Source organism: Passer montanus, unplaced genomic scaffold (genome assembly GCF_014805655.1).
Source record: "Passer montanus isolate IOZ18808 unplaced genomic scaffold, ASM1480565v1 scaffold107, whole genome shotgun sequence".
Classification (NCBI taxonomy): domain Eukaryota; kingdom Metazoa; phylum Chordata; class Aves; order Passeriformes; family Passeridae; genus Passer; species Passer montanus.
In genome coordinates, this window is record NW_024357281.1 from 1,880,662 (window position 1) to 1,892,674 (window position 12,013).

At 40.2% G+C, this 12,013-nt stretch overlaps 1 protein-coding gene across 1 annotated transcript; it reads left to right on the plus strand.

Moving 5' to 3' along the window:
* The first annotated feature begins 586 nt into the window (after positions 1–586).
* Positions 587–8,356, plus strand: LOC120508483 (ovalbumin-like). Its single transcript, XM_039722158.1, has 8 exons — positions 587–801; positions 1,806–1,990; positions 2,548–2,595; positions 3,830–3,958; positions 4,733–4,850; positions 5,681–5,823; positions 6,101–6,256; positions 6,987–8,356. Exons 2-8 carry the CDS (start codon positions 1,823–1,825, stop codon positions 7,386–7,388), a joined length of 1,164 nt encoding a protein of 387 aa, XP_039578092.1. The 5' UTR covers positions 587–801; positions 1,806–1,822; the 3' UTR covers positions 7,389–8,356.
* The last annotated feature ends 3,657 nt before the right edge of the window (positions 8,357–12,013 follow it).

The following is a 12,013-nucleotide window of genomic DNA, read 5'->3' on the forward strand; positions in this document are numbered from 1 at the left end:
TTTCTCCTCAGAGCATTTCTCCCCTCTTCCTGCACACCTATGCTGTAGACCTTCGTAGTTTGGCCTCAGGTAAAATACTGTAGGTTCACCTAGGCAGAGAAATGGATGTGGCTGTGCTTTTAACAACTACAAGCCATACACCACACCAGGCTGCACTCCAGGAATATATATATTTGGTCTTACAAAAACTAAGGTTTTTGTAAGACCAAAAACCTTTCAGTCTTGAAAACTACACAGGAAGTTTTGAGTTTGTTCTAACATGGAAAAAAAAAGATCAATTTCAAACCTCTCTCAATAGAATTACTATCCTGCAGCTGGCTTTACTTGGAATTACATTATTTTGGTAAGGTCAGATGGCCACCATTCTTGACGAACTTCTCTCTGTCACTGCACAGATGTTGTAGTGAGTTGTTGCATGTCTACCAGATGTTCAGCAGCTAGCCCAGCATCCACCCTTCCCTTCATGACTGTTGGGAGTACTGTTAGAGTGCTTTCAGCACTGAGAGCGCCTCACCCCTGAGGAGAAGGTTACAGCAAAAGCTTAAATAATTCATTTTTAAATCAGGTTTTACGTAATGAAGAAAGTTGACTTGCTGCAGATAGAATACCAGCTTAACATAGGCCTGCTCAAAGTTTCAAGGTGCAATGAATCGTGACAAAAGGCGGTGTTTGAAGATGACTCCTTGAAGGCAACAGTGGGAGTGTCTCAAAATCGTGCTCTATATATCACCAAGAGCTCAGGGAGCTGTTTAGCTTCAGCTGGCAAGCTGGATTATTACATGCCTCTTTGAAGTTTGTGGGGTAAGTATTTCTCCAAGAAAATGTAATTTCTAATTTGTATTCTTTAAGATGGAAAAAAAAAAAAAATTATGTTTAAGAACCTTAAGGTAAGTATAAGACAGGTATGTAAAAAGACAGCATATACAGTAATTTTACCTTGCCTTCTCATTATATTTTATACTGTTTCACTGTCAAATACTTATCAGTGGGCAAAATATGTGGCTTGTGCACCACAGCACAGTAGAGTAGAAATAGATCTTTTTCACTTAAAATCTGTTGTCACGTTAAAAACTATCCTTTTATAATTCTTATAATTGGGAGTAAAGGCATTTCTCTTTTCTCAGTCTCACTCCCTGACAAAACCCATATATTATGTATATATATTTAGATATGTGTAGATACATATATATATATATGCATGATTGTGCTAAAAAACATCAGCAGTGATTAAATGTCTGAAACAGGACCACAGGAAAACCCTAAATTTATATACCAGCATCCAAGCAGCTGTCTTACACCTTGCATTATTGCTGTAAACTACAGAAAAGCAACCTCCAAATTTGTGGCTGGCTGTACCAAGCAACAGTGAGAAGTACCCAAAGAGTGTAGAGAGTTGACTACTCCCTACACCTGAGGGATTGAAAGCAGCCACAGAACAAATTAAATATTACATTTGAATTGCCTCAAACACCATTCAGAGCCCTCTGGATGGCCATAGGGAAACTGATTCAGTGTTATATTTATCATATTGAAGGGTGGATGAAACTTTCTATTCCTAAAAGGCAAGTAGAAGGTATTATCTTGCTGATAGGATCTTGTTGAAAGGAAACAAACACGTGTTCATATGTAAATGGATTAGGAGTTACAATATTTCTAATGATCACAGAATTTGTAGGCTTCACATCATTCACTGGTTCAGCATCACAAAACCAGCAATGAACTGGCAGTTTCTGGGCTATTGGCAATACTCTTTAAAACAAGAACTACATATTGTGACAATAAAGTCATATTTCTTTTTGCTTTAGGAAACGCTGATTTCACAATGGGCTCCATCAGTGCAGCAAATGCAGAATTTTGTTTTGATGTATTCAAAGAGGTGAAACTTCACCATCCCAACGACAACATCTTTTATTGCCCCTTGAGCATGATTGCAGCCTTGGCCATGGTCTATCTGGGAGCAAGAAACAACACTGAGTATCAGATGAAGAAGGTAAGTTACATAAATGGGTACAAACTCTCTTTGATCCTTTTCAGAGGCAGCAGATTATCCATTTATATCTTCCAAACATGCCCAGCAAAAAATGGCTTTCAAACTCTGGAGCTAATTTCCATTTCTTGCATTTCCCCATGAAGTGCAAGAACCACCTTTGGTTTTCATTAAGAAAGAACAGTTTTGGAGGATGGTTAAGGCGGGTGTCTTGCTTCAGCTTATATTATCTCAGACACCTGATTCCTTTCAGGTGGAAAGGACAACTTGAGATATACAAAAGACGAAACACTCAGAAAACAAAAGTCATAGTTGTAAATACAGTGCTGTAAGGCTGTAGCTGGTTTATGGGCAATGCCATTAACTGGAAAAGATGGGATCTAAGCTGAAGATCACAATCACAAATTTTCAGTGCGGTGCCTGGTTTAAAGCTCACATGAAATTTCTCAGTTTATTTTTGGTCCAATCAGACTTGCTTAGTGAAAACCTACAGTTTTAGCACAAATATCAGTGACTGACACTGTGGACTTCACATACCTAATTTCTACTTTCAATTGCAGGTTCTTCACTTTGACAAAATTGCAGGACTTGGAAGTATCCAAACCAAGGTACAGAAATCTAAGGTACATTGATTTCTCTTTCACATCCTTTTCCTGAGAACAGACTGTTCTGATTGTGCTTTCAGTAGTTTCAACACCTTGCCAAACTTTAGCTAATTCTCTTAATTTAAGAGATGCAAGTTAAAAAAAATACAACAAACGACCAAAGCCCAAAGAACAACAGCAACAAAACAAATGCCAAACAAACAACAACCAACAAAAACAACAAACAAACAAAAAATACCACTCCAAAATGAACAAAAAATCCAAAACACCACCAGAAAAAGAACACAGGCTGCACATATTGCAAGTGACAGGACAGGACAGGGTGCTTTGGGCACCAGGAACTCCACACCTGCAAGTGCTGCTGGGCTGTAGCCCTTGAAAGGGTCTCAGCACCTGAAGCTGGGGTACAGTAGGCAGACTTGCAGCTGAGACTCCAAAGTGGGACAGCAGAAAAGAGCCCAGAATCCCCAAAGGATGAAAAGTAACCACATCCTTACAAAGCTACAGGGACTTTACCAGCCTCCAATTCCCACTGCTACCCCAAGAGAACCATGAGGGGTCCCAGTACCTTGATATCACCTGTATACTTCTGTCCATGTTAATCTGCTGCCTCTGTAAAGATAAAAAAAGCCATGGAGCCTGGTGTGTCCCCATTTACTTGGGATGCAAAACACAAGGTGGGACTTAAAAAAGGATGAGACTTTTTTTTTTTAAACAAAGATAAAAAAGCTAGAGCATTTAGGGACTCATTAAGCATTTAGAAAGGAGCTGTTCAACACAATTATTCTCAAAACATAAAGTCCCATCTACTGTCTATCGCTGTGCAGTTTTCTTACATTCTTTTAGCCTGTGTCACCATTCTTGGAACTTGAGACAGGTGAGCCATTTTTTCACTGTATTACAAAACACTTCCTGACTCCCTTGCCATCTAGCTCTCTTCTTCCATCTGCAGCTTCTGCAAAAAAATGCTATGAAAATGCAAGCAGTGCCTGGGATTTAGAGGCTTTGTACCTATGAAAACTCACCAATTTCAATAATTAACTTCTAGAATGAGTTGCATAAGTTGCCACTTATACTGAACATCCCTCCCATGGAACTCTTAGACCCTATTACATGTTCATTTGCAAATGCCCAAACACTGTGTGTTTTCCCACGTTATTTGTACCTTATAAATAATCCTCTTTCTCATAAAATAACCTAACAGCTATACTTTTCTGTCTTCTTATCAACAACTCAGTGTGGCAAGTCTGTGAATATCCACATACTGTTTAAAGCAATTCTCTCTGATATCACTGCACCAGAAGCCAATTATTCACTGAGCATTGCCAACAGACTCTATGCTGAGAAGACAAGTCAGGTCCTACCGGTAAGTGATCTCTTGATAAACCCTGTAAAATTCTCTAATCCGGGAGGACTGGCCAGAGTAGGTGACCAGTTAATCCAATAGTCCCTACTGGTGCGGATTTACTTGGTTTTTCCCTTTGCCATGGCCCTGGCAACAGTCTAGAATAGAAAATAATTTGAGGCTAAATATGACCCTATTAAAAAATGAATGGAGTAATAAACAAAATTATTAGTAATGTAACTCCTCAATCCCTACTTGCTTCCCCAAAGCATTTCATTTTACTGGTTGTTGGAGTTTTTTTTCAGAAAATAATTTGACTTTAGCATATTTCTTCACTTGAAAACTCACCTCAAAACCAAATTTTGAAAGTGTCAAAAATCTTTCTTTCACATTTTCAAAACGAAAGATACAAATATTCTAAATCAAAGGAACTTCTTATCTTTAAAAATAAGGAAAAATGCTTTGATAAAAGGAAGAGGACTTAAAGATGATAAAGCAGTCTAAAATTAATCTGAAAACAGGGGGTTTGGATCAGGTTTTCTTCCAGAAATTCTAAAACATTTTTAATATATGCTCTAAACTGGTCACATACTAAAGATGTCAGATCTGAAATTGTCATGAAACAAAATAATTTTTCTGGTCCAGTTTTAGCAAATTATTTCAGTAAGTAAGCAATGAGAACACCTTAACCATGACATCAATATAAAAATCTTATTAGTCATATTTTGTGTCACTTTCATATTGTTTCTAAAAAATTACTAGTTCACTGGCTATAATTAATTGGTATCTTTACAGATCTACTCAAAATGTGTGAAGAAACTGTACAAATCTGGTCTAGAATTGGTCAATTTCAAAACAGCATCAAATCAAGCCAGACAGCGCATTAATTCCTGGGTGAAAAATCAGACAAATGGTAAGTCCGACAAGACTATGAGATATACTCCTGTCTGTATAAAATACAATTGTATTTTAACATATTTTAAAATGCATTTAACATATTTTAAAATACAACTGTATTTTAGCAATTTCTGAAAGGACTAAACATTAGAGGAGAAATTTCCTCTTCCTGTTCCCATTAGTGGATATATTCCGTGGAAAGGGATGACTCTATTGCACCTTTGTGGCAGTGACAGTGTTTTAAATACATCTGGCAAAGGCAGAGGTGCCATGATATGCACACTTAATATGCACATTTTATATGCAATTTTTGTATCTGGAGAGATTAACTCATGCAAGGTTACTCCCAGAATCTCTAGAATATTAGCATATTTTTACAAGGATGTGCTGGATAGGTAAGAAATGAGCTTCCAGGGGAGAAAGTAATGCATACTAAACTGATGGAAGGAAATCAATGATTCAGAAGCTTGTGTGCACTTATTGTGTTGAGGTGGAAGGAAAAACCTGGAGTGAATTGTGAGAAACAAACATATTGAGAAAATCTGTGTTGGTTCTTCCCTCTCCCTTTCCTTCTTTCCTATATAAATATTTATTTTTTCCAAGCGCTGGTTGGAAATGTTCCTGGGAATCTATAACACTCTTGAACCTACCAGTCCTCTTGCAGAAATGTCTGGCCAGGTGCCTGTCTTTCAGTGTATTATTAAATCATCCTTCTGAATCTTAATTCAATGTGCAGACTTTTAGAGAAGAAAAAGTCAAGTGAAAGACCAGTATATTGATTAACTTCTAAAATGCAAGACTACTGCCATGAAACTTACCACTCTGTATCCTACCTCTTTCTTAAAGGACAGATCCAGGATTTCCTTGAACCAAGCTCTGTTAATCCTCAGACTGCGCTGGTCCTTGTGAATGCCATTTACTTCAAAGGGAAATGGAAGGTTGCGTTTAAAGAAGAACACACGCAGGAAGTGCCCTTCAATGTGACAGAGGTGGGGGGCACAGACACAGCTTCTGGCCAGATGTGTATTTGTTCTATTTACAATTCTGTTATCGTTGACTGCGTGATTTACCTGGGTGCCTCACTATCAGATTTACAATAGCTGTGTCTGACAGAGCAAACCAGCAGATGAGACAAAAATGGAGACACAGCTATTTTCCAAAGGCAGCATGGTTGAAAATTGAGTCCTACCCTTTCAAAGGCCTTGCACATTTGTCTGACCAAAAAGATTGCTCCCACAATCATCTGACATATTTTTGTTTTTGCAGCAAGAGAGCAGACCCGTGCAAATGATGCATCAGAACGGCACCTTCAGAGTGGGAAGAGTGGCTGAAGATAAAATTAAGGTCCTGGAGCTTCCCTATGCCAGCGGAGAGCTGAGCCTGTTGGTGCTGCTGCCTGATGACATCTCTGGCCTGGCACAGGTATGGCCCTGGCAGGGCAAGCAGAAGACTTGTGGCTTCAGTGGGGCTTGGCTGCTGTCAGACCTTTTGCTGCCCATTGACATGGCAGCTGCCCACCCCACGGCTGTGCTGGGCAGGCAGGGAGCACAAAATGTGCCCAGGTGCTCAGGCAGAGCCTCTGAGGAGAGTTCTGAGCTCAGTTGTATAAAATGAAGGTAAAGCAGTGTAGTGCTGCTGCAGCACTGCAGAAGAGGATGTTGCTATACAGGCAGTGTTATAAAATTACCCGTCTGTACCCAAGAAAGGATAAAAATCAATGCAGTCTATATATATGAACAATTACTCATATTTCAGTAATTTTAAATTATAAAATAAAGTTATTACAGATGTAGAAGATTTTGCATTTGTTAGGTGCTACCAACTGTAGGTAAATTTTCATGGTCTTGTTTTTGCAATCTTTCACAAGCTGACTGATTTGCTAGACTGTGAAACTGTTGGGTTGTGCCTCATAAGACACAAGATTACTTGGACAAAGGGAGTTGTGTTAAGTTGGTAAAAATCTGAATAAAAGGTGAGTGACACAGGCAGTACTGGAGAGGCAATTAATAAAATACCAGAAGGATGCCAATAGGATGAGCTGCAGGAACCATTCTGGTTGGGGGTTTTACTTTAATGATAGCCTTGACAGAAATGAATGGTAGGAAGAAGTTGGATTTGCATCCCACGTTTCATTCCCTGCCTCTCTTTGCAGATTGAGAACAAAATCAGCTTTGAAAAACTTGCTGAGTGGACCAGTTTCAATGTGATGGAAAAGAAGAGAGTAAAAGTGTACCTCCCACGCATGAAGATTGAGGAGAAATATAACCTCACATCTGTCCTGACATCCTTGGGTATGACTGACCTGTTCAGCCCTTCAGCCAACCTCTCTGGCATCTCTTCAGCAGAGGGCCTGAGGGTGTCTGAGGCCATCCACGAAGCACACATGGAAGTCACTGAAGAGGGAACTGAGGAGGCTGGGTCAGCAGATGACACAGAAGACGTCCAACCTTCCTCTGAGTTTGAAGAGTTCAAGGCTGACCACCCATTCCTTTTCTTGATCAAACACAATCCAAGCAACCTGATCCTCTTCTTTGGTAGATATTGTTATCCATAAAGAGAAGAGGGCTGGAATAATGCTTGCCTATCCCTTAGAACAGACCCCTTTTACTCTGGTATTGTAGTATAATCTAATCTCCAATATTTTCTGCAAGTGAAAAGGCTACTCTAGGTTGTACCCTTTCCTGAAGCTTCGATAGCACAGAGACACCTGCAGGTGAGGAAACAGCAGCAAGTCTGTTTGCTCCTTCCCCTTCTCAGACAGTTTTCAGTGTGGATTGAGCCAAGTAAAGAGTAAGCCCTCAGAGAATAGAGGCCCTCACAGGCCAGGAAGGGGTCACATGATTTTCACTTGAGGAAGGAACTCCAAGTCTTTGGTATTCCATTACGTGGAAAGCCATGGGCTACGCCCATTCCCTGGTACTATCCTGCTAACAAACCCATGCAGTTCCCGAAACACTGGCTTTGAAATCCCCCAGTCTGGAGAAGATGCTTGTGGACAAGGTTCTGCTATGCAGGTATTAATTGGTGCCTATGTAAATTTGTAAATTTTACTTATTTTTTACTTATCTGTTGGGAAATGGTGCGCATATTCACTATGACCAGAGCTGTTCTCTCACCATGAGTACCTCATGTAATACTGAATTTCTTCCAGAGGCTTTCCAAAGTCAGGGAGAGTTTCCCTTCCACTTCAGAATGTTCAAGGAGATCTAACGTAGTCTAGGTGCAGTTATGTCTTGTCACAGAGCATAGCTTCAAAGCCTGAAATGTGGTTATCTGGATGATTCAGGACTCAACTGCCATGCAAAAGAGCTATGGGAATTTTTGTTTAAAACATTGGAAGTTACTCCAAATTTGAGAACATTTTTATTTTTGTGAAAAATCCTGAAAGTTGCGTTAAAGAATCTGATTTCTCCATGGGAGTTTTGTGAAAAAACACAGCTTTCAAAAGAATTCCTGTTTCTGTTGATCTTGCTTAACAAGTAAAATTCAATTTGTTCCTGGAAAGTTCTCAGTTGTTCAAAATTCAAGAGCATTATTATTCTATGAATGTAGCTGGGCTTCTTTGTTCCTATAGTAATTCAAGACTACATCTTTTTTTTTCAAGAAATACATGAGAATCCTAATTTTCTCTGTCTTTTTTTCCAATGTGTCCACTAGCACCTCCAAGTACAGTTCCATTGGCACAATATTATGACCTGTTTTCATTCTAATCATATATTACTGATTTTGATGCACATAATTGATTTTTTTCTTTCTTAACACAATAAAAGAAAGTCACAAATCCTGGTCATGAAATTATCTGAATTTTCTTAATTTTATGGGTGACTAACCCTTAAAATCTAACCCTTAAAATATTATTACATTGGTAACTGTTGTGAGCAAAATGGGATTTAGTATAAAATTATCCAGTTTTTAGAATTAATAAAGTTATGTAGATATGAAGTTTCCTACCCATTTTTGAAATAAATGGATGCACACTTCTATAGTTAGATTCGTCCATGTAATACTGGTTACCAAGAAATAGCCTAGTGAAATATTAACTTATTCTTATTTATTCTTTGATACAGTTCCAATGGGTATTAAAGATGCACTATTAGTTGGAAAAATATTTCAAGGAAAAACTGTTCCAGCAACTCTGCCATTTGAGATGATGAAATCATCCGAAAAATCATGTAACTCAAAGGGCATAAGAAAGAATAAGTAGATGGACAACTCTTAGGCAAAGCATTTCCCCACTGAGAGTTTTGAGAGGAGGTACTCTGTCACTAATATCAGCTATTCCAATAATAAGGGACAGGGAAACCCTGAATGTACATATAGACTGGGCAATAAGTTTCTGGAGAGAAGCCCCATGGAAAGGGACCCGTGGGGTCCTGGTTGATGGGATCCCTGGGGGTCCTGCTCAGTGACAAGCTGAACATGAGCCAGCAGTGCCCTGGCAGGCAGGAGGGCCAATCCTGTCCTGGGGGCATCAGGCACAGCATGGCCAGCGGGCAAGGGAGCGGATTGCCCTGCTCTGCTTTGAGCTGGGGTGGCCTCACCTCCAGTGCTGGGGGCAGTTTTGGGAACCACAGTATAAAAAAGACAATAAACTATTGGGGATTATCCAAAGGAGGGCCATGAGGATGGTAAAGGGCCTTGAGGGGAAGCAATAGAAGGAGCAGCTGAGATCTTGATTTATTCCGCCTGGAAAAGAAGAGATTGAGGGAGACATCTCATTGCATTCTGCAGCTTTCTCAGGTGGGAAAGCAGAGGACCAGGAACTCGTCTCCTCTCTGGTGACTATAACAGGCCCTGAGGGAATATCAGAAATCTGTGTCAGGGTAGGCTTAGCTTAGATACTAGGAAAAGACTTTTCACCCAGAGTGTTTGGGCACTGGAAAGGCTCCCCAAAGAAGTGGTCATAGCACCATCCTGATAAAATTCAAGAAGTGTTTGGACAACGATTTTGGGTACATGCTGTCATTCTTGGGGCTGTTTTATGCAGGGCCAGAAGTTGGATTTCATGATCCAGATCCTTCCAACTCAGGACATTCTGTGATTCTATTTCCACATTAACATATAGTGTGGCATGATAAAAGCAGACCTGTAGAAGAAAAAAGGTGGTGCTACCTGTCTGACACCCACATTACCTGAATGTCATCAGGATGTTTGTGATATAGGCTCTGTTTTTTTCCAGTGGTAAAGACAGCTATTTCACCAAGTACATTTTAATTATTTTTATTTAGAAATTAAAGCAGTGGTCTAAACTGTTCCAAGAGATGCAAAATTTCAACATCTCAAGGCTTGCCATAAGCAGTTTAATCACTTTCTGCATCTCTTGTAGCCAGAAGCACTTGATCCAGTCTGTTAAATTTAAAAGCCTGTACACTTAAACAATAAGAAGAACTCAAAAGGGTTACATCTGAAAACTTTCCTTCCTATGATAATTAAACCAGAAAGTGCTCAAAGTACAAAGATATGCCTCAATGACCAATGTTGTTTCCTGAACAGCAATAATAGATAAAATTAAGGAATGGGAGAAAAGCAAAGGGGCCATGACTCAGAGGCAAGTACAAAGCTTCCCCTTTCCAAAAAGAAAAAACAAGAGTCAGTAAAAATTGCAAATTCAGAAATACTGTACTAAACCTGTAACTTGCTTTAATATTTGCTTTTTACAATATTAAAATGCCCCAAAAGTATTTAATGAAAAAAGTCAAAAATAAATAAACGTCTTTGTTGTGACTGGCATTTTTGTCACAACCTTCCAAATGGGTTTTCTGAAGAACTGAGTCCCTTTTTCTCATACAGACTGCTGTGCAGTACCAGAAATAAGGCTTAGTAGGTAAGAAGAAAAAATCTGAAACTTTCTTCATCTAGTGGTACAAATTGCAGAAAGAGACATCCAAGGGCCTGCCACTATGAGGCAACATTTCTCTCTGTACAGCATGGAAATAATACTTGTCTGTGAAACATGCTGTACACTCCCATTCCAAGTGCCTCATCCACATTGCTGTACTTTCTTTGCACATTAATGAGCAATAACCCTGCTCTCTCCATCTCCTTTAAGATCTTCCTCTAGATATTACATGGAAGCAGAGAACAGCTGAGACTGAAAGTGACCTCTGCTGATTTTTTATTCTAAGATCAACCTTTCAGTCACGGTCAGCTACAGCAGGTTACTTGGGATCATGTCCTTCTGTGTTTTGAATATTTCCAAGGATGGAGACTCCACAGCCTCTTTGGGCAACCTGGGTTTACCTCCCTATCCAAAAGAAAATGTATTTTCTTATGTTTAAATGTAATTTCTGCTGTTTCAGGTTGTGTCCCTTCTCTCTTGCCTGATCACAGGAGCAAGTCTAGCTGCATCTTCTTTTTACTCTCCCATCAAGAAGGTTATGCACACAAATAAGATCCCTCTGCACTTTCTCCTCTCCAGGGTAACAAGTCCCATCTCTCCAAGCCTCTTGCAGATATTTTAAGCACTTAATCATCTTCTCTGCTCCTGCTCCCATCTCGTTTGGAATGGAAATCCCAGAGCCAGACAGAGCATTCCATCTGTGGTCCCACCAGTGCTGAGTGGGGGGGCAGGAAAGCCTCCCTTTACCTGCTGGCAGTGCTTTCTCTAAGGCATCCCCTTGTGCTGTTGAGTTTACTTGCCACAAGGACACATTGCTGACTCACGGTCAGCTTGGTGTCTGCCAGGCATCCCAGTTCTTTTTTGCAAAGCCAACACGATGGCACGGACCCTTGTCTGGCAACATTTCACCTTTTCTGCAGAGTCTTTTCCTGCAGGAGGCAAGTCAGGAGTATTGCCAAGAATCTCAGTAGGCTGCTGTTCATAGGAGAGGAAGGCTTTGTGGAAGGATGTCTGTGTTGAAACAAACCAAGAGATTTGTTTATCCTATTTTGTGCAAAAGAAAATGCTATTTTTCCCGGGAATATGTGCCGAGATAAAGGACATACTGGGCAGACTCTGAGTGATGGGAGGTAACGTAGCAGGCATGGTGACATGGGCAGTGCTAGCCACAGGCTGCCAAAAACAGGTTTCTCTCTGGGGAGGGATGCTAGTAGCTAAGGTCCCAGGTGGCACAGCCAAATGTCGTGCCAATGCCAGCTGCCATCTTTCCTGCCCTGTGTGTGTGCTGGCTGCAAGGCCCTTGTTACCCTGCTGCCTCCTTAGGAGCCACTGAGTAAGTT

Bases quoted from the DNA above. Each gene is read 5' to 3' on its own strand.
- LOC120508483 (XM_039722158.1), top strand. From the start codon at position 1,823: ATGGGCTCCATCAGTGCAGCAAATGCAGAATTTTGTTTTGATGTATTC. The intron at 2,596-3,829 runs GTACAGAAATCT...TCAACAACTCAG, and splicing joins TTGGAAGTATCCAAACCAAG to TGTGGCAAGTCTGTGAATAT. The intron at 3,959-4,732 runs GTAAGTGATCTC...GTATCTTTACAG, and splicing joins AGACAAGTCAGGTCCTACCG to ATCTACTCAAAATGTGTGAA.